Here is a 22,868-nt window from a genome sequence, read left to right on the forward strand (position 1 = left end):
TATATATATATATATAATTTGCCCAAAGTTGAAGGATTATATCCCTTCGGCTTTAGAGTCTGACAAGTCATCCATGAGCTAAGCCCTTTATAGATGTGAAACCATTGCCTACTATGACCAGACATACACCTAATTGCATATAAATATATATATATATATATATATATACACATACACACATACACAAGGGGATACCCAAAAGAAACCAGAATTTTGCAATATTATTTTATTCACTTGGTTTTATACTTCAAAGTATTCTCCATTTGAAGCAACGCATCAGACCAGGTGTGTTTTCCACTATTTGAAGCAGTGCTGAAACTCTTGTGAAGTGATGCCTTTTAATGCCTTCGTCATTTTTTCTTCACTTCTTCCATATCTGCAAATTCTGTAGCACCAGCGATCACCTTTGAAAAAAGGTCCAGATCAACTTTCAACTGTTCTTTCAGTTCATGACATGCATTCAGTCATGACTGCTTTTCTCTTCTGTGAGCAAGTGAGGCTGCAACTCTTTTCATTTGCAATTCCTCACTCAAAATTCGTTAGCAGGAGTTCCAGGACACAACGGTCATAGCAACAAGTTCGCTAATTGTTTGGTGATGATCCTCCAAGATCAGTTCATGAATTTTCATATTTTCATTCCTTCAGGAAGTCAGCAGATGTCCTGTCCTGAAAGAGGTTGGTATTCAAGTTACCATTCCTGAAGTGTGGAAAACACTCATAAACTTGTTTTGCTTGTGGCAGCATCCTTGTAAGCTGTTTGAAGTATGACAGTTGTTTCCGCTGCCATTTTCCCCAGCAGGAAACAGAGTTTCAGCCATCACAAAAATCAATGAACAGGGAGGAAGCACTGCAAAACAAAGATGCACTGTATGGCAGTACAACCTCAGTCAACACCACCAGTCAGGGCCACATCAAGTGGCTTTTAGTGGTAGAAGCCTGAATTACAACGGGTTTGTCCCACAGAATGTTTCCAGTTACTTTTGGGCAACCAGTTATATATATAATTCGTCTGGAGGAAAGCTTGTACCCGTGGCTTTTGTAGACCTTCTGAAACCTGTGAGACTAACATGTTAATGTTCCTCTTGAAAACTGGAAGTTGTTGGTTTATGATGGTATGTAAAACATAAGCAGCAAGGGAATTCAGGGTGCCATCATTCTGAGGAGTAAGGGTTTGGATAATAGTTTGTGTGGGATTTTAATTGGGTGGGATAGAATGTGTGATGAATGGAGATGAGTGACTTGAGTACTTGAGTGGAAGTGAACATGATCTCAGCCAACTCTGAAGAGCAGCAGTTGATGTAGATGTGGTAGACAACAGAGAAATGATATGTCTGTGGATCAGAGGTTGGAGTGCATTGGTGAGTGAATTCTTACTAATCAGTTGGATGGCCTTTCTTCTGTATGCAGTCTGTGATGTCAGTATGTGTAGCAGCAGTATCAATTCTGGTATTTGAAAAGTATCTCATTGTAGGTCTCACCTGAGTTTTATGGAGGTTTAGTAATTTTGGTAGGATTTGAAATATTTTTCTGATCCTCAAGAGAAGTCAGTCTTCATTTACTGAGAATTTTTACACTTTTCAGGAGAAATCCTAATGATGGTGAGGCATAAGCCTTTGTAGCAATCTTGAGTGTTGTAAATGGGCAATGTTCATGTTTAGAAGGGATGTTGTACAGTAATGTTTTCATATATGTAGTGACTGTCATTGTGCTGTTGCAAGAGAAAAGTTAGGAACTCTTGTGAAGGATGTTTCTAAAGTTTGTTATTCTTCTCTTATAGATTTGTTGCTGGTGTTCATTTAAGAAATCTTCTCTCTATTTTCTTTGCAGGATCCAAGATGCTGTACTTCATATCTTTCAGAGACGCCCATTACCATATTCCTATTATACCTTACAATCAAACTTGAGGTAAGATATTTTGTATTTATCAAAATAATTTTATCATTTAAGCATCTACTTTTTACTCTAGGAAATATTTAAAGATTAGCAAAATTTCTGCTCAGGTGATCTGTGCCATCTTTTAGTTTGGGGTGAACATTTTAAGAGTATGGAGTGAATTGTCCATTGCAGGAAGAAAGTATTTGTTGCATTTCATGCTAATGAATGTTATGGCCTGTTTTGATTTTAAGGGTATTGTTCTTGTTCAGTAGCTGGGGTTTTTTTTCTTCTTTTAATTGAAGTGTCTGGGGGCACTGTTATAGTCATTTCTCAGTTATCAGTGTTGATGGCATGTGCCTTATATATATGTTTTTGAAGTGTCACTGGTCTTTCTATTTACTATTTTCCATCTGAATTTTCCTAGGAAATGCAATTGTTCGCCTTTCATAATTTGTGCTGGAGCCAGTGCAGTAGTCTCTGTATAAAGAATATATATGATTCATATTTCAGTTTAAGTACCATGGTTTTAGTAACGTCCCTCAATGATATATTTAAGCAGTGCATGTGGAAAATCTTTAGCCCACTTTTCTGGAAGGAGTATAAGGTATAAATTTTGCATTCTGGTAGAATGCAAATCTTATACACCTCAATTTTGGTGCATACAGTTAGATTTTGTTTAACTATATTTTTATCCAAATGTTAAAAAGATATTTAAAGACACTTTAAAACAAAAGCAATTATTTGCACTAGGAGAAATTCTATACTTTGGCGTTAGTATCAGGAAATCAGACTAATTCAGCCATGCAGATTCCATTTTTTGGCACGGTTTTAGGGTGGGATGCATTCTATCATAGCACCAATGCTGGAGAGGTTGTCATTTTCTCAGCCAAACTAAAAGGCTCTCCTCATTGTACTCTCAACCTTATGTTGTCTCCATTCATTTGTCACCCACTCTGTAGTGTTCTGGTCATTTTACCATAGCACTAACACTGAAGTTGCCTTGTACCCTACAATGCTTCCATTTATTCCAGATATCCTGACCAAGGAAGTGGCTAGGAGAGTGCTGAAAGAAAAAACATTATCGGTTATTAGGTGAGAGGAGTGAGTATATGTAGGAAGAAAGAGTGATAACAATGAGAGGGTAGTATTGGAGGGAGTAAATGAAATCAACATAATAATGGCTGGGTGTAATAGATGATAATGACAAACATCTTTCTAAAGAGATTGAATGAACACTAATAAATGGTTGATGGTAAGAAAAAGTGATGAATGACAATAACAAGTGGCCTGGAGAAGAGGGAGTGATGGCTGGTTGAAAGAATGATGGTAATATGTATTGGAAATTAACAGATCTAAAGCAATCCTTCATTACACAAGCATCTTGATAAGATGTACAGTGATAAGGATGGTAGTAGTGGGAACTGAACAGATATATCACCTATTGTACTGACATCATGGTACAATAAATAGAAGGGAAAGTGAGTGGTAGAGAGATTAGAGGGTATTAAGGTGGTGAAGGAAGCATGGATACATTGGGTGGGGTATTCAGCTGTAAAAACCATGCCAAAACTGACCTCACCAATGCTGGTGCCACATGAAAAACACCCAGTCCACTCCAACATGGTTGGCATTAGAAAGGGCATCCAGCCATGAAAATTATGCTACACTGACCTTGCTGGTTCCATGTAAAAGGCATCCAGCTGTAAAAACCATGTCAAAATAGACAGTGGAACTCGGTGTAATCCTCTGGTTTGCCATCTCCAGTCAAGCTGTTCAACCCATTCAGCATTTTAATATTTGTTTCACCATGCTTCCAAAGGTGGCAGGATCTTCTTTAGCACTGTATGTCATTAATCACCTTGGTCTTTTGTCATCTCCTCTATGAGGCTGAATATCTTTGAGATTAGTCTTCACTTCATCCCATGTCTTCCTTGGTCTCTTCCTTCTACTGATTCCATATACTAAGTCACTGCTCTTTTTTTCCAACTGTCATTCTCCATTTGTATCACCCACCCATACCTCCTTTCTAACATACCGCACTGATTCTAATTTTTTTCAGTTCATTTGTATTTTATTATTCATCATCCAATGTGGAATATTTGCTCATTTTTTTTTAGTTTTTACACATTCTCTGTATTCAAGGCCCACATCTTGTTGGTTACCATATAGCATTGCATTTCATACACAAGCATCATATTATTCTGTCCTTCACTTTAAGAGACAAATCCTTTATTACCAGCATAGGTAATACAACCTTAAACTTTTTCTAACTTGTTCTAACTCTGACTACTATGCTTTCAGAATACCCACCTCCAATACTAATTTACGCAAGAAAACTACAAAACTGTTCTTCAAAGACGTGTTCCTTCAGAAATTTGTCTAAATGTAGAGAAATTGGAGTCCTAGAACATCATTTTCTTTCAGTACAATTGAATATTCATTGTTGTCTAGTTTGTGTATCCTAGACAAATTATCTTGTCAGGTAGAATCCATCTTTCTCCCAGTTATATCTGCAAGAGGATTTAACTTAGTATTTTAAGTGAATGAACAATTTCATAAAATTGCTGATTTTATGGTACTGCTACCTAAAACAGTAAATTATTTTTATCCCATGGTTCTATTTACAGACAGATTGTCTGGATTATTTGAGAAATATACATTTTCGCCACTAGCTCAATGCACTGTTGGTGACAGGATATGATACATTGACTCGTCTGAGTGCTTAATTGATATTCTATTTGCTCACTATATATTTGAAACAGTTGTATTTAAAATAATAGAAAAAAAAAGATGGTGTGCCTTTTCCTTTCTCTTTTGACCAAGTTGTTAAAAAAACTACAATCTAAGTCAGTTTGTCTCCAACTTGTCATTTCAGACGTTTAATCCGGACTGATACTGGACCAATTATTTATGATTACTTTAAAGTAAGTATCAACTTTCATTTTACATGAGCAGTTGGTCTTGGCTAGTATTTTTTTTTTTTTATGCAATCCAACTTACCAGATTTGCATCTTCTGGTGTTTCCTTTCTCACAATATTTCTTCTTCAACTTAGAGAAGTTCTTAATGAAACAGTTGAATTCACTTTCATCACACACTTACCACCTTCTTTTTAGTGTGGATTTTTAAATATTATTTTGAGATCCTACTTCTCAGACTTTTTATTTTATTAAAATATATCCATTTCAGGACAGCTTACTAATGTAATGTCTCAGTGTCTCAAAAAGGACACACTGGAATGATCCTTGGTTGCCTACTGATTAGAATAAAAATCTGAAATTCTTAGGCAACAGTAAAATATGATTTGTAATTGTCATGCCTTCCCTAGTACATTTGTCAATAGTTGAGATGAAATAGAACTAAATAGAAATTGAAATGCCTCACTACAGATTGAGGAGGAAGAACTTGTCTATTCTCACTTTCAAATGATGAATATTATTTCTTATACAAGCATAAAACTGTTGATTGTAATGGAAGGGGAAATGAGATTGTGGAATGAATTCACTCATTCTACTGGTAGATGTTTCCAATCTTATTGCCATGCAAATGGAGAATAAACCTTTTATCTCAGTTATACAATTCTAAACCCTTTTCTAGTTAAACATTTTTTTTTAACTAACTATATTTTGGGATATGACTAATCTGGTTTTTTTATTTTTTTATTCAGGATCAACTCCTCAAGAAAGGAATGGTGATATTAAGGGAGTCAATGAAAAATTTAAAAGGTGCGTTTTATTTGTCATTAAGGTAGTGCTACAGCATGGATGGTGATAATAACTTCAACATGAGCAGTATAAATAACAAAGATGGTACTCTAGAATGAGAAGTACTATTTATAAGGTGGCTCTTCCTAACTTTACTGTGCTAATAACAGTGATTCAGCATAGCCTAACTATGAAGATTAAAACAAAATTAAGTAAATGTAGATGACATGGGACAGCATAGACAGTGCAAATATCAGAGATCCAGGATAAATGGGTTATAATACCTAGTTTGGGACCACACAGTTTAAATTCAAATCTCTTGCGTCGACTTAGTGCTACTGACATTTTATTCTCAATAAAATTAGTAACATTAATATACTGTGCTTTAAGTAAAAAAAATTCCATATTCCAATAGTTGATTTTAATACAGAATATGAGGAATGATTGCAGATTTTTGTTACTCAAGCTGTTTGAAACCATTAGTTTCAAACAGTTTACATCTTTCTGTGCTAGCTTCAGTTGGATGAGTAATCACAGTCCAAACAGACCTATTGGGCACAACAATTCCATAGACTGATACATGTCATTTAACTTAATACCTGTGGCTGGATGCCTTTCCTATCACCAACTAGAATATACTGGGTGTTAGTATTCTTCAGCATTGATATCTTGTGGCATTCACCAACTACTTTATGTTGTGTACTGGGTGATTTTTTTTTCTTTGTACACTTGCATTAGAAAGATTATCTCACTCACCAATCACTGTAGAGGGAGTGTAGCAAGGTGGAATATTCCATTAAGGTACAAGCACAGAAAGGGTTCCTTGTATACATTTTAATCAGTAACCTAAGATACGTAGACTGAGGAAGGGGAGAGAAAGTGATGACAGCAGAAAAGCCAGAAAAGTGCATCTGAGAGTTGGGGCAAGAGTGTAAGTGTAGTGAGTAGTCTATACTTATATTTGTGAGCAATTTGCTCAGGTGACAAAGAAGAAGAATAGAAGAGATAGAGGAATGACATCAGAAGGAACAGAATGAGTGGCTGAATGGAACAGAGTATGATATGGGTGGGGTAGGGTTATTTGGGAATGGTGAGTGGCAAAAGCAGAGGTGGACAAAGGTAAGAGTGGGTGATGTGGTAAAGGCAGGAGTAGTTGATGGGTGGCAACAGAGGAAAGAGTGATGACTGTCGGCACAGAAAGATGAAGTTAGTGCATTGGGTAGGAAGTGAGAATGTATGTATGCAGAGGTGGACTGGCCAGGTTGCCAGCATGTCCAATGGCAAGTGGGCCCCTGTGCCATTAAAATCCATATATGGGGGCCCATCCCTCCAAGTTTGATCATTTTTTATTCACTCCTAGAAGAATGCATTATTTCAGCCTGGCTATGTTTGTAGACAGTTGAAAAGAATACTTTTAACAAAAAAAAATTAAATTAAATGATAGCATTGTAGTTGCGAGCGGGCCCCCTTTATCTCCTAGCAACCAATATTTTTAGACCCGGTTCGCCACTGTATGTATGTGTTTGTGTGTATTTATATGTGTGGTGTGTGTGTGTGTGTAAGTCTTGTATATAATTTTGATTCAAATATTTTAAACATGGTTCCGGGTTCAGTCCCACTGCATGGCATCTTGGGCAAGTGTCTCCTTCTATAGCCTTGGGCCAACCAAAGCCTTGCGAGTGGATTTTATAGATGGAAACTGAGAGAAGCCTGTTATGTTTGTATATATATTTATATGTGTGTGTCTGTGTTTGTCCTCCCATTATTGCTTGACAACTGATGTTGATATGTTTACATCCCTGTAATTTAGTGGTTTGGCAAAGGAGACCAATAGAATAAGTACTCAGCTTACAAAGAATAAGTCCTGGGGTTGACTACAAATAAAAAAATCTTTTAAGGCAGTGCTCCACCATGGCCACAGCCAAATTACTGAAACAGGTAAAAGAATATAAATAGTTTTGCTGTGTGCTGAATTTTTAGAGAGCTTGAAATAAATTCTGATGCACACTGTAGTTGACTGAGACAGTTTTCACCTTTCACTGATAATGTCTTCACTACTTAGGCAAAATGAAAATTCCTGCTATCAACTTCTGATGCCTGACTGTAATTGAAGGAAAGATTGAAATGGATTAATCATCAAAGACTGAATTTTTAGTGATTTGATATCACAGCGCTTTGTATTTTGTCTGTATGAATGAAGTATAGGAAGTATCTTGTAGAGTCAAATATTTTTGTGATGTTCCTTTTTTCTTTGCAGGTGTTGCATTACTGGAGAAATTATCTGAGACATGGAATTATTTCTACAAAGAAATAATATTTACATTGCAGGCAATACTTTATCCATTCCAGGTAAAACAATAACAACTCAAAATTAATCAGTTTTAAAATTAATCTTGAGGCTTTTTTTACCACAATTAATTCCTTTTTTTTTTTTTTTTTTTTTATTTTATTTATTGGGATCACATTGACTCTACCTATAATTTCAGTATCTTATATTACCAGTTGATTTTTACTATTTCTACAATCACTGATATCACCAAACCAAAGAGAACTAACCCCCCCAAAATCTATACTTTACATTCTACCATCTTAGAAAAGTAAGCACATTGTATTATGTAGTCCTAGATACTCTGTGGATAAAAAAAAATGGAATGGTCATGACTGGAAAATTTTAAAGCAAAAGCTTGTTTGATCCAAGTTAACCTGAAGTTAAACAGCAGCAATAACAATAATTTGTTACTCCATTAGCTTTAATGCATTATTTTTACTTGTTACCCCCTTAACTGTGCCACATTAATTTCACTAGTAACACCACTGACCACATTACCTGCCACATCAACCCAAGCCAACAGTTGTTACTAAGTAGACTTTGAGACATTGAGGGAGCTTCTGCATGGTTGCTCTACATGCTGGAAATAGCAGTCAAATCTCACTCAGATCACATCCTACTAATGGATATATTAGATAATGATACCAATTACACTATCTGAAGGACAAAAAAGACTGGAGGGTCACAGTTAAAACAGTGTTTGGTCATGGATCTACTTGATCAGAGCCAAGTTGTTCTAAACAACAACAATTAGCAAACCATAAACAACCAAGTCCTTCCCAGAAGTTGGAAATATCCAGTCGATTTGAACAGCAGCCTTTTTCCTACTTCAACTTGGATTACAGAACTGAATTTCTATTGAAGCAACAACATAGATGGAACATATCAGCTGTCATACATTTCTTTTTTGCCAATAACTTTGCTGAGAGGGGATGGAGTTAATTATCATAGCTAATCTACTCTTGTAAGTATATGAGAGTTCAGAGATTCCAGAATGTCTCTCTGATGCAGAACTCCTTCAGTTTGGTGATACAGGCTTGACTAACTGGATGATAATTCACAGGTGATGTGCAGTTACATTTTTTTAATAAAAGAAATAACACCGGCAATTTCCCACTGTTTTATGATTTTGCAATTATTGAAAAAGTAGTGAAAGCTGGTACATTAGAAAGAGCCCACTACATTTGTGAAACAGATGAACAAGGGAGGCTTAGTTTGCATACATTTGACTTGGCATCATAGCATTGCAGGAATTATAGAATGTGACACTTTTGATAAAATTACATCATGAAATATACTAGTTTGCTTTCTCTGTCAATAACACAAAAATTAAGTAAATGAAACATTTCAATTAGTTTTCTTTTGTCTTTCAGGATAATTCTACAGAGGAAATGCCAATGACAATACGTCAAGTAATTTTAGCTGACTTTCGAGATACAGTCTTGCTGAAGATTAATCAGGATGTGGAAGGTATATAATTTACAATTTTTAAACTGCTCTCTTTCTGTGTGTGGGTGGGGTCGAGGTAGGGATTGGAACACACACACACACACTCTATGGAACTTAATCCAGAACATGCAGTGTTAAAAATTGAAGTTATTTAACTGAACCACGATATTTTAGTATGTCTCTCATGAAAATATAAGATTTATATAAAAATCTAATTCATTTGCATTTATTTATACATCATAGGCATGCATGCAAGAATTGTCAATGTGTGTTTTATACACACACACACACATATATACACACACAAGATATATATATGTATATAGAAAGACACACAGACAGAGAGAGGGGGGAGTGGGAGAGACAAACACAGGGTGAGGCAAGGAGAGACAGACACAGGATGAGGCAGGGAGAGACAGACACAGGATGAGGCAGGGAGAGACAGACACAGGATGAGGCAGGGAGAGACAGACACAGGATGAGGCAGAGAGAGACAGACACACTGATTTGGAGAGGCAGGGAGTGACAGACTAGCAGAGCAGCCAGGCAGATGGACAGACTCAAACAGAGAGAAGGACGGACAAGCGGACAGACTCAGGAAGAGAGAGGGAACTGTCAGGCAGACGGACTGACTTGGGCACAGAGAGAGAGAGAGGGACGAACAGGTGGATGTATGGACTTGGGCAGTAAGTGGGGCTGATAGGCAGACACACAGACAGATCGGGACACAGAGAGACACAGACAGACCGGGACACACAGAGACACAGACAGACCAGGACGCACAGAGACACGCAGACAGACCGGGACACAGAGACACGCAGACAGACCGGGACACAGAGACACGCAGACAGACCGCGACACAGAGACACAGACAGAAAAAAAAATTAATATTAACTCCTCTCAAAAATTGTTGAAATATAGCAATGATTGAAGTGCAAGTATATATCAAACATTTAAAGTATTTGATGTTTGTGTATAAAAGGTGTTAAATTAGTAGAAACAGTGCAGTGCCAGATTACCTTACAGCATTTAACATTGCCTTCTTTCATGTTCTCACCACCTTTCACCCTCTCAATATCGATGAAACAGATACTATAAAAACACTAAGTCAATTCAATAGTCTACATTCTTGTCCTATCTTGATCTTATACTCTCTCTCCCCATCTCTCTCGGTCCGTCTGTGTGTGTCAGTCAGTCCATCTGCGTCTCTTCTCTCTCTGTCACTGTCACTGTCCCTCTATGTCTTTCTCTGTCAGTCTGTGTCTCTCTGTGTCGTGGTAGATATCTCTCTGTGTCGTGGTTGATATCTCTCTGTGTCGCGGTCTGTCTGTGTTTCTCTCTGTCTCAGACAGACCGTGACACAGAGAGAGACATCAACAGACCAGGACACAGAGACACCCCGACCGCAACACAAAGAAACACAGACCAAGACACAGAAACACCGACCGCAACACAGAGAGATACCGACCGTGACACAGAAAGATATCTAACATGACACAGAGAGAGACACCGACCGCGACACAGAGAGAGACACCGACCGCGACACAGAGACACAGGGGGACAGTGACAGAGAGACAAGAGACGCAGATGGACCGACTGACAGACACACAGACGGACTGAGAGAGAGAGAGAGACGGGGAGAGAGAAAGAGAGTATAAGATCAAGGTAGGACAAGAATGTAGACTATTGAATTGACTTAGTGTTTTTATAGTATGTTTCATTGATATTGAGAGGGTGAAAGGTGGTGAAAACATGAAAGAAGGCAATGTTAAATGCTGTAAGGTAATCTGGCACTGCACTGTTTCTGCTAATTTAACACCTTTTATACACAAACATCAAATACTTCAAATGTTTGATATATACACGCTCTTCAATCATTGCTATACTTCAACAATTTTTGAGAGGAGTTAATATTAATTTTTTTTCCATATTGGCACAAAGCCACAAATTTGTAGACTAGGGGTGCAGTCATTTGAGTCAACTCCTGTACTTGTTTGTGACCTAATGTTATATATAGTTTTGGCTTTACCATATTTAATTTATTCACAATACTAGAAAAATGAAAAGTGTTCCGTAAAGTGGTGATTTCTGGAGCAAAGAATGTTTTGTAGGATTTTACTCAGCCAAACAGTGATTAGAATCTCAGTTCCATAGGTCTTGGAAGGTTGCTGGAAATTTCCTCCTCAAACATCTCGTTTTTTAAAATTGTGATAACTTGCAGATAGTTTACAAACTGTAACATTCATATGAACATCCTTTCAGTTGGTTACCAATATGCCTTAGGTTTGCAAAAGTAGAGCTGATTTGTCATCATCATCATCGTTTAACGTCCGCTTTCCATCCTAGCATGGGTTGGACGATTTTGACTGAGGGCTGGCGAACCAGATGGCTGCACCAGGCTCCAGTCTTGATTTGGCAGAGTTTCTACAACTGGATGCCCTTCCTAACGCCAACCATTCCATGAGTTTTGTGGGTGCTTTTATGTGCCACCGGCACAGGGGCCAGACAGGCGGTACTGGCAACGACCTCGCTCGAATCCTTTTATACATGCCACCAGCACAGGTGCCAGAAGGCAACTTGTGGCTAACTTAAACAATATTTATATAAATTATGGCTGAGCCTATGACAGTGAAGACTTCTAGCATTCTCAGCTCCCTGGACCATATCCTTGCTCACTGTTACCAGGGCAGTCTGCAAGTGTGAGCCTTGTGAGTCAGAGTGGCTGTTCCAGCACATCCCCTTTGACATCCTCTGGGACAATGTTTTCTCCATATTGTCTCCTAGGACCATAAGGTGGTCTGACTTACAGGAAAAGTGCATAAATGGATTTAGATTGTCCTCAGTGTCCAATACTGCAGAAAACTCCTATTGCTATCATTATTATCATTAAAGAAAAAAAATCATAGTTTGGGGTCCCTTGTTATTCACACCCAACTGATAAAGTATGACATCATAGAAAAATATAAATTATTGTCTCTAATATGAAGTTCAAAGCTTTCTATTCTACCTTGTATTGATGATGTTAGACTATATACTGTATTTCCATTGTTCCATTGGGAATAAGAATAAATAAACCTGTAATTTAAGCCATTTTTACCTTGTAGCTAGATTGTACTGAATATGTCTGAAGATATAAAAGAATTGTTTGGAGGGGGATTTCTTTTTTCTTTTTTTTTTTAATGCTAACCTCTGATGCTGAAGTGCCACATTTTTATTAAAACAATGTGCATTGTTCCTGAAAGTTAAACATTATCTCTGATGGAGATTAATCACTCATTTACCATGCCTAATGTCCCTTCATTGTTATATCTCCTTCATAATTGTAGGAAGCTGACAGAGTTCCAGATCTTTGAAGGACCACCATAGTGTTTGGCAGTCCTTCAAATACATGGCTTGTAAAACAGACCTAGAGGTGTGTGTGTGTGTGTTCTGACTGTGTTCAGTAGTGTACATCAAGAACGGTTATGTCTGACTTATTCTACCAGTCACTACTGTTTGTCCATTATGATAACTGCTAGACTGACAGTTATACAACCTGGTGCATATTGTACACCTAATAGATGTTACACTTTCTAGAGCACAAATCACCATAACCAGATACTGATAGAATAATTCAAACTAGTAGGCTTAAATAGGCTTATATTATATAACTATGACTAATTAATGCATTGAGCCAATAAAAAACTAATTAAAATTCATATAAATATTTTTTTCTACTTTGTGACACTCTTATTTCCTCTTTTCTTTCCTTCCTTATCTTTCTTTCCTTCCTTCTCTCTTTCTCTCCTCTTTCTTTCTCTCCTCTCTCCTTCCTTCTCTCTTTCTTTCCATCTCTTTCTTTCCCTTTCTCTCTTTCTTTCCCTTTCTCTCTTTCTTTCCCTTTCTCTCTTTCTTTCCCTTTCTCTCTTTCTTTCTCTTTCTCTCTTTCTTTCTCTTTCTCTCTTTCTTTCTCTCTCTCTCTCTTTCACACATTCTCTCTCTCTCTCTTTCACACACACTCTCTCTCTCTCTTTCACACACACTCTCTCTCTCTCTTTCACACACACTCTCTCTCTCTCTTTCACACACACTCTCTCTCTTTCACACACACACTCTCTCTCTTTCACACACTCTCTCTCTGTCTTTCACATACACACTCTCTCTCTCTCTCTCTTTCACATACACACTCTCTCTCTCTCTTTTAGTTACACTCTCTCTTTCTTTCAGTCACACACACTCTCTCTCTCTTTCACACACACTCTCTCTCTCTTTCACATACACACACACACTCTCTCTCTTTCACACACACACACACTCTCTCTCTCTCTCTCTTTCACACACACACACACCCTCTCTCTCTTTCACACACACACACACACTCTCTCTCTCTCTCTTTCACACACACACACACACACTCTCTCTCTCTTTCACACAACACACACACTCTCTCTCTCTTTCACACACACACACACACTCTCTCTCTCTTTCACACACACACACTCTCTCTCTCTCTTTCACATACACACTCTCTCTCTCTCTTTTAGTTACACTCTCTCTTTCTTTCAGTCACACTCTCTCTTTCTTTCAGTCACACTCTCTTTCAGTCACACTCTCTTCATTCTCTCTCTTTCACTCTCTCTCTCTTTCACTCTCTCTCTCTTCACTCTCTCTTTCACACACTCTCTTCACTCTCTCTCTTTCACACTCTCTTTCACACACTCTCTTTCACTCTCTCTCTTGCTCCCTCTTTCTCTCTTTCACCCCTGCTCTTTCTCTCTTTCACCCCTGCTCTTTCTCTCTCTCTCTCACTCTCTCTCTTGCTCCCTCTTTCTCTCTCTTGCTCCCTCTTTCTCTCTTTCTCTCTTGCTATCTCACTCTTGCTCTCTCTCTCTCTCTTACACACTCTTTCTCTCTCTTACACACTCTTTCTCTCTCTTACACACTCTTTCTCTCTCTTACACACACACTCTCTCTCTCTCTCTCTCTTACACACACACACATTCTCTTTCTCTCTTTAATTAAGGGTTAGGGTTACATTTTTGTTTAGATTTACATATTCATGTATCTTGATATTTATTTCCAGAGGCACTTGAAGCTTCAAATGTTCCATTTGAACCAATCAAACAAATGGTCTTGGTTTTACAGGTAAGCATTTCTCAAATGATTTTATTATCCCCATTTTTGTTTTATATTTAATTTATTTTGCAGTTCATTCATATTTGTATTGATATCTTTTTCTTAAATTCAAACTGATATTTGTTAGGTTAGCATTGAAAGGCCATCTATATATAAATTTATTGCTCCAATAATTCACCTGAAAATATTCATATTTAGAAAAAAATTCTATCTTACAAAAATGTACATAAGACTATTTTTAAAAAATTTCCTTTTATTTTATTTTAATTTTGTTTCTAGGGCTTGTATGATGGGAGCAGTTTGGAAACGCAACTGAAATTAGAAAGGCTTGTGGTCCGTGCAGTTCGTCCTTACTTGGGTGTAAGGGGACTTTATGTGAGAGATACAGAACCAGTTGTTGAGGCCTCTACAAACATTACCCTTCCACCCAAAGATACAGGTTTGCTGATAATTATTTTTACATCTGATCAGTTTTCTACATTTTTCTGTTCCTATTTTTATAGCTACACATATCCTACTGATATTCTGCTACTATCAGTACATTCAGGTTATATCATTAGAATCTTTGGTGTATCAAGTTCATAAGCTCTAGAGCTTATGGGAATTTTAACAGAAAACTTATGCCTCTTCTCACTAAGGTTAGAACATCTAAGTTTATAAGTACTTCAAGTCATAGTTTAGTGATATGTATGCATACATGTTATATATGACAAATTTATAAGGCTACATACAGTGTGACAAGTGTTGTATATCAAATATATATTTTGGGTATCATCATCATCATCATCGTTTAACATCCACTTTCCATGCAGGCAGGGGTTGGACAGTTTGACTGAGGACAGGTGATCCCGAAGGCTGCACCAGGCTCAATCTGATGTGACAAAGTTTCTACAGCTGGATGCCCTTCCTAAGTGTAGTGGGTGCTTTTACATGCCATCGGCATGAGGGTCAGTCAGGCAGTTCTGGAACAACCATGGTACCTGCATGGGTGCCAGTCTGGTGGCACTGGCAACGACCATTCTCAAATGTTGTTTTTCATGTGCCACCAGCACATGTGCCAGTAAGGCAATGCTGACAATGATCATGCTCAAATGGTACTTTTTACGTGCCACCGGCATGGGAGCCAATCCATGGCCCTGGCAACAATCATGCTTGGATGTGCTATTAATGTTCACAGAGCTCAGATACTCTACAACTTTATGAGAAAAAGTAACCAAAGCTGCATGAACAGAACATAGAATATGCACGGGAAATGAGCAGTGAATGAGTCATTAAAAAAAAAAAAAAACACGTGGGGATCATCAGGTGTACTGTTGAAGAGTTTCAGGAAGCATAGAAGTTTTGAAGGATGTAGTATCCTGACGACTAACAACTGATGTGGCTAGTTTATTCCTTGCTTCAATAATTCTGAGTCTCAAAAAACTGTTTCTGAAAGTCATGAATGCTTTTTTTTTTTTCTGTTTTAATTTTTATTTTGTAAGCATGTCCATGAGTGTTAGACATATGCAATTCAAAAAGGTACCCAAGGTTGTTGGTGGAAATATGGTGAATAATCTTGTGGGTGTCTACCAGGTCATGTTCAGAGTATGGCAGAAGCCTGACGGCAGGTATTTGTCTGGTTGCATCTTTCCAGGAGATTGGTATGCTGAGCTAGATAGGGGTTCCATACTGGTGATGCAAACTCTAAATGTGGGTGTACCAAAACCATATATACAGTTCTAAATAGATAGCTAGAGAGCAGCTGATAAAGGTTTTGCTGAGTGATGCTAAGACACCTCCAGCCTTCTTGATAGTTTTAGAGATGTGGTTTGTCTGAAGTGAATCACTGTTGACAATAATACCCAAGTCACATTCACTAGCAGACTTCTTACGATTGGTGTGGTAGAGGGAGTATTAAAAGCTGAGTTTTTTCCTCACAAAATTCATAGTGGTCCACAGCCAGCTTGAATTGCCAGTTGGTAATCCATTCCTACATTGTGTCCAGGTCTGATTGCAGGAAAGATTTATGACATATAGGATTTGTTCTTTTTATCTCAAGGTATAGCTTGATGTAATCTGTATATTTCAACACTGTAATATTCAAGTTGGCATCTATGTCATTAATATATACAACAAACAACAGGGGTCCAGGGATCCCTGTGATAGCCCAGATGTCATCTCATAGTGTGAAGAGTGCTGTCCTAGATCGATCTCATTTTTGACTGAGAATGAAGAATTTCAACCAGTTGATCTTTTGCACCCATTGCAATGAGTTTTGCCATGAGTCGTTTATGTGACACAGAATTGAAGTCTTTAGTGAAGTCTAGATAAATAACATCCATCCATCATTGATCCAGGTGATGTCTTCAAGAAACTCAAGTTGGCTACAGCAGCTGAAGTTTGGGGAGGATTTAATAAGGCTGTGAGAGTTCCAGAATTTCCAGAGTGTTTCTCTGACACTGGGACTGCATCAGTTTGGTGATGCAGCTAATAAGACTGACGGAATGGTAGTTGAGGTGTGATCACCTTTTTTTGCACAGAGGAATGACACTAACAATTTTCCACTGCTCTAGTTAAAGCAGAATTGGTAAAAATGAAAACTGATGCAAAAGAAAGAACCCACCATATTTGAGAAGCAGATAAGTAACACAATCGAGTCCAGGCAAGGCATAGTTGCCTTATTAAGATGGTATGCAGTATGACCAGAGGAAAATGAATGGATAAAGTGTTAAATAAATTATAATACAAAATACAAGCTCTATCACTTGTAATAAATTCCCAGATTCTAAACTCATATATACTAGAATTTAGAATTAAAATAATTCAATGAGCTGCATATGGGATGTAAGTTTGTGGTGTATTTACTGATTGCTTTGTATAGCTATTTTGCTGTGCTTGAGTACAAGGGACATAACTCTGTTCATGTTTGCTTAATCGTCAACGAATTTTTATTTCAAAACCTTGTTTGTGCTAATTATTAATTATAAAAAATAGATAAATGCTTCAATATGGAAAATTGATATGAAATAGCACCATTTTAATTTAGTATATTTACATTTACTGGAGGTTGTAGGATTCATGGAATACCATCGATATCTTTTACTTGTTTCACTCATTGTATTGTGGTCATACTGTAGCACTACCTTGAAGGATTTAATCAAAGAAATGTACCCCAATATTTTTAAGTCTGGTACTTTATTGGTCTCTTTTGCCAGACTGCTACTCTATGGGTAGGGTGGGAAAACAAACCATCATGGTTGTTAAGCAGTGCATGGATGACACACATACATACACATAGACACGGCTCTGTAGTTAAGAAGCTTGCTTTTGTGACCATGTGGTTTTCAGGTGCAACTCCATTGTTTAGCACCTTGGGCAAGTCTCTTCTACTATAGCCCTAAGCTGACTAATGCCTTGTGAGTGAATTTGATAGATGGAAACTGTGTGGAGGCCCATATTTACGTTTGTATGTATTTGTTTTTGTCTGCAACTTAGCAGTTCAACAAAAGACCAATAGAATAAGTATCAGAGTAAAAGAGCTCTTCAGGGTAATACTGAAATAAGTAAAAAAGATATATACAAAAGGGGCTTCCATACAGTTTCTGTCTCCCAAATTCACTCACAAGGCATTGATTGATCTGGGACTGTAATAGGAGACATTTTCCAAAGATGCTACATACCATGTGATTGCAAAGCAAACCTATTTCTTTACTATCCACAAGGGGCTAAGCACAGAGAGGACAAACAAGGACAGACAAACAGATTAAGTTGATTATATCGACTCCAGTGCGTAGCTGGTACTTATTTAATCAACCCCGAAAGGATGAAAGGCAAAGTCGACCTCGGTGGAATTTGAACTCAGAACATAGCCGCAGACAAAATACCGCTAAGCATTTCGCCCAGCGCGATAATGGTTTTACCATCTCAACGCCTTTGTGATTGCAAAGCAAACCTGTTAACCATACAGCTATGCCTTTACAAGTATGTATGTATACTCACAAACCTGCATGCAAGCAGGCAGATCTGTGCATGTATATGTCTATGTAATGAAACAGAATAAAATAAAAGTATATTGAACTATTACCTTTCCTGGTGGATGATGGAGTTGATAAAATATATATAATATGCAATTGCTGGTTGTCAATCCAAGAAGATTGCAGAGTAATATTTAATTTCAGGACTATTAACTTCTATTTCATGATGAAGCTAATAAACCTGAAAAATGATCTTATTAGCAACACTGCATCTCAGACATGATCAAGTAGATCTATAATCAAGAGTATTCAAGCTATGCCCTTCTCTTTTTCTGACTCATCACAGTGAACTAAGAACCATCTTAATGTATTTGTTTGTTCTAAAACAACAGTTTCATTGAAGCAGTTTGACAATTGTTCTTTGCAGATGAAGCGTCTTATGAATAGGTAAAAAGGAAAATTGTTACTTAATTGGTAGTTTATTTTAGATTTTGAAATTCTTATTCGTTATACATCTTCACTGACAAGGTTAAAGTATTTTTGATTTGAAAGAAATTATCATTCATTTTATTTGAAGATTATAGACTAATGCAGAAAGGAATTCTAGAAACTAATTCTTGAACACAATTAGTTTGTCATTTTTGGAAGTTGTTTTAGGACACTCAGGAAAATCACAAACTGTTCTAGAAGGCTAATAGATGACAAGAACTTTAGTTTGATCACAAGAATTTTTTTTGGTATATCTAAACCAGTCAGCTGGTTAAGATGTAAGAGTTATATAAAATAGATACAACCTCTACTCGACAAGGATATTAGGATATCAATGTACTCCACTCATTCTGATGAATTGCTTCAGTTATAAATTCCATTTGTTTATTGGAGGGAAGACAATGTTGTCAATGTGTTTAATATATAATTACAATGATTGATCCATTTATTGTATTATAAATAGCTAATAGACAAGTCTTATGCTAGAGAGATGATATATGTAACCTGTAAGAATTTCTTGATTACATTATACACCCACACATATTACATAGAGAACAACTTTACACAACACACAAACCCTTTCTCTTATCTCAAAAGATATATTTTTGACTTATTCTTTTCTTAGCTCATGACTGTTAAAAAGTTAGACATTTTCTGTTATTCCTACTCCCAAATAAATAACTATCCTTGAATTTGGTATTATCTTTTATGTTGTGTGTCTTTTTCTTCCTTTCTTCCATTGGTATGATTCTGTTTGGTTCACCATATTAGTATGACAACCAAAGAGGACATTAATGTTATTTGGGGATTATCAATACTTGATATGCCATATTGATAGTGAGTCATAGCAGCTACTTGCTTCTGAATGAGAAAGGGCAAAGTTTTATGATTGGTAAATTATTCCTCAAGAAATGAATAGTTCTGTTGACTTGAAAGACAAGAAAACCAAGCTGTGATGTACGAGCCTCCCAAAAGGGTAATGACTGTAAGTGAAGATAATTAACCATATCCAGAAGTGTAAACCAAGTTAGGGTCTTAGCTTATTCTGGATTTTATTCCTCTGAACTTAAACCTCTTCCTTCGCATAAATATATTTGAATCTTATTGGTGATGTCTTTTTATTTATTTATTTTTTTTAACAACTTAAATCTTCAGGAAATAACATCAATTGAAAACATTACCAACACATTCAAAATGTGGAAATGTTCCCCAAAACAGTCATCACCATAAGCTCATCATTGAGTTATTTCACTTTCGTTTTGTTTTAATTATATACAGAGTTGTCAGAAACATGAATAAAGGTATATTTAATAGCATACAAAATAAATTTTTGGTTTATTGAGGTTATCATTGCTTCCAAAGATAAGACAAATGGCTTAAGGTAATTGTAACCAACTCCAAATGAGAAAGAGAGATAATCTCAAAGATCAATAATTCTCCAATGGTTGTCTGAGGACAGCTTTGAACAAATTTTTGTCTCAGTAGGCATCACCAGTCAACCAGTTATATATGTGTGTGTGCGTGTGTGTATATATACTGTATTTATTCATGTATAGGTTACACTTGTGTATGTCACACCCCTTATTTAGTGCTCAGTCCTGGTAAAAAAATTTTTTCCTTAGTGTTAGCTTCGCACCAAATGACTTACATCCTAGTTTTTCAATTAAAATCAAGTACAAAATAGTGCGACTTATACTTGAGTAAATATGTATTTTATTTCTTTTTATTCATTTCACACCTCCCCCCCATTTTCTTCACCACGCTAGCTTAACCTAAATGGGAATTGTTATTGAGGTGGTACTGTATGATTTTCACTCACCTGCTTTTTCAGATAAGAGGTTTTTATATTCAACAATTCTTCAGAAACATGAAGTGACTGATCATAATGTCAGTAAAGATTATCACTCAAATGGTGACAGGCAAACTATCAACACACACACACACACACACACACACACACACACACACACACACATAAGTGTATATATCATCATCATCATCATCATTTAACATTCATTTTCCATGCTGGCATGGGTTGGATGGTTTGACTGAAAGCTGGAGAGCTGCACCAGGTTCCAATCTGATTTGACATGGTTTCTATGGCTGGATGCACTTTCTGACACTAATTACTCCAAGAGTGCAGTGAGTGCTTTTTACATGCCACCAGCATGGATGCCAGTTATGCACTCCGGGCATTGGCCACAACTATGATCTCACTTGGCTTGACAGGTCTTCTCAAGCACGGTATACCACCAAAGGTTTTGGTCACTTGTCACTGCCTCTGTGCAGCCCAATGTTTGAACAGTACTTTTTACATGTGACTGGTACGGGTGTTAGTTACGTGACACTGGCATTGGCCACAACTAAGGTTTCGCTTGGCTTGATGGGTCTTCTCAAGCATATCACCCAATGTTTAAGGGTGCTTTTGATGTGCCAATTACATGACACTGGCAACAGCTACAACTATGATTTCACTTGGCTTCACAGGTTTTTTCAAGCACAGCATATTGCCAAAGGTCTTGGTTACTTGTCATTGCCTCTGTGAGGCCCAACGTCTGAAAACCATGCTTCATTCCATGTCTTCCTGGGTCTACCTCTTCTACACGTTCCTGCCACCACTAGAGTTCAGTACTTCTTCACATGACTGTCCACATCCATACACATCACATGACCATACCAGTGCAGTTGTCTCTCTTGCACATCACATCTAATGCCTCTTATACCCAACTTTTCTCTCGATGCTTAAACTGTGTTTTGCATGCACACTGACATTACACATCCAGGATTTTTTCTTGTGGAGATACTTGAGAGGATTTACTTCAACAAACTGGAGATCTTGGTGCAATATCAATAGAGAAATCAGAAAAGTGGGGTCTGAAACTCTTGAGGGTGTTATGGTGCAAGTTCTGGCAAGAGGATGGGTGTGCGAAGCCGAAAATGGCTGCCATTTAAGCTATGTCATTTTTCATGTGATGTAGTGGTGTTGCAAAATTTGAATTGTGCATATTAATTTCCATTATGTCCTTTATATTGCATCAAAATTTCATGCATTTATTTGTAAAGTTAAGGAAGTTATTAAAAATTGAAACTCATCAGTGACTTTTGGGATACCCTGTATGTATAAGGGAGAGATCTATAAATAGATAAATATATGATCTTGATTCATAAGAATAGTTCATAACTGTAGTTTAGAAACATTAATTAAATAGAAACCAATCTATGCAAATTATTTCGATTGCCTTGGCAAGTAGATATTAGATTAAGTTTATTGAGGGCTCAATTTCTAAATAGATCTGTAAAGATATATTGGGTATTCATTTAGATTTAGGAATAATTAAGTCTTAATTTACTTCAAATTTATAAAATTATTTTTCTCAAAATGACTTTAAAAAATAAAATTGAAATGTGGCTCTTACTTGCAAAGGAGTATTGTTTTGATCATAAATTGACTTTATATTTCAATCAATATAAACACTTAAATTACAGGTGGTGGTGATTGGACAATAAAGAAAAGAATTTCTTCTGAAAATAAGTTGTTAATTCTACAGCTGTTGCCTAAAGTAATTCTATATAAGTGTATATATGTTATGTTGTAAATGTTTGGGGATTTAACAACTAAAGGATCACAATTTTGACAAAACCGGTCCCATTTGTCTTTAGAGCAGCCCAAACCATAAATGATATGGTTAGACTGTATGTTTGGTTTTGTTCATTTTACATCAGTTTTATCATACTACCATGTGTTGGATGAATATGTATTTAGACAATATTTTACAACCAGAGACCCTTCTTATTGCTAACCCTTACCTGTTTTTCAAATATTGGATTTTTGTTTTGTTCCACTCTTCTTTGAAAGCACAGAAACAATTTATTTTTAAGTGTCAACAAGTGTCATGGTTTTGCTCAACATTTCATGCAAAGTCCCAAAATGGAAACTCACATATAAATCACAAGT

At 36.9% G+C, this 22,868-nt stretch overlaps 1 protein-coding gene across 7 annotated transcripts in view; it reads left to right on the plus strand.

Annotated features, from left to right (window-relative positions):
* Window positions 1-22,868, plus strand: part of LOC115209092 (proline-rich protein 5) — a 214,023-nt gene that overhangs the window by 171,778 nt on the left and 19,377 nt on the right. For 6 of the 7 annotated variants that reach the window (XM_029777209.2, XM_029777207.2, XM_029777211.2 and 3 more), the window contains 7 exons: window positions 1,828-1,905; window positions 4,751-4,799; window positions 5,542-5,599; window positions 7,836-7,927; window positions 9,281-9,377; window positions 14,419-14,480; window positions 14,751-14,910. In XM_029777209.2, coding sequence (XP_029633069.1) covers window positions 1,828-1,905; window positions 4,751-4,799; window positions 5,542-5,599; window positions 7,836-7,927; window positions 9,281-9,377; window positions 14,419-14,480; window positions 14,751-14,910 — 596 coding nt within the window. Of the gene's footprint in view, window positions 1-1,827; window positions 1,906-4,750; window positions 4,800-5,541; window positions 5,600-7,835; window positions 7,928-9,280; window positions 9,378-14,418; window positions 14,481-14,750; window positions 14,911-20,068; window positions 20,232-22,868 lie in introns of those variants that run through there. The other variant, XM_029777213.2, reaches the window with a different exon arrangement.

Source organism: Octopus sinensis, linkage group LG3, assembly GCF_006345805.1.
Source record: "Octopus sinensis linkage group LG3, ASM634580v1, whole genome shotgun sequence".
NCBI lineage: Eukaryota > Metazoa > Mollusca > Cephalopoda > Octopoda > Octopodidae > Octopus > Octopus sinensis.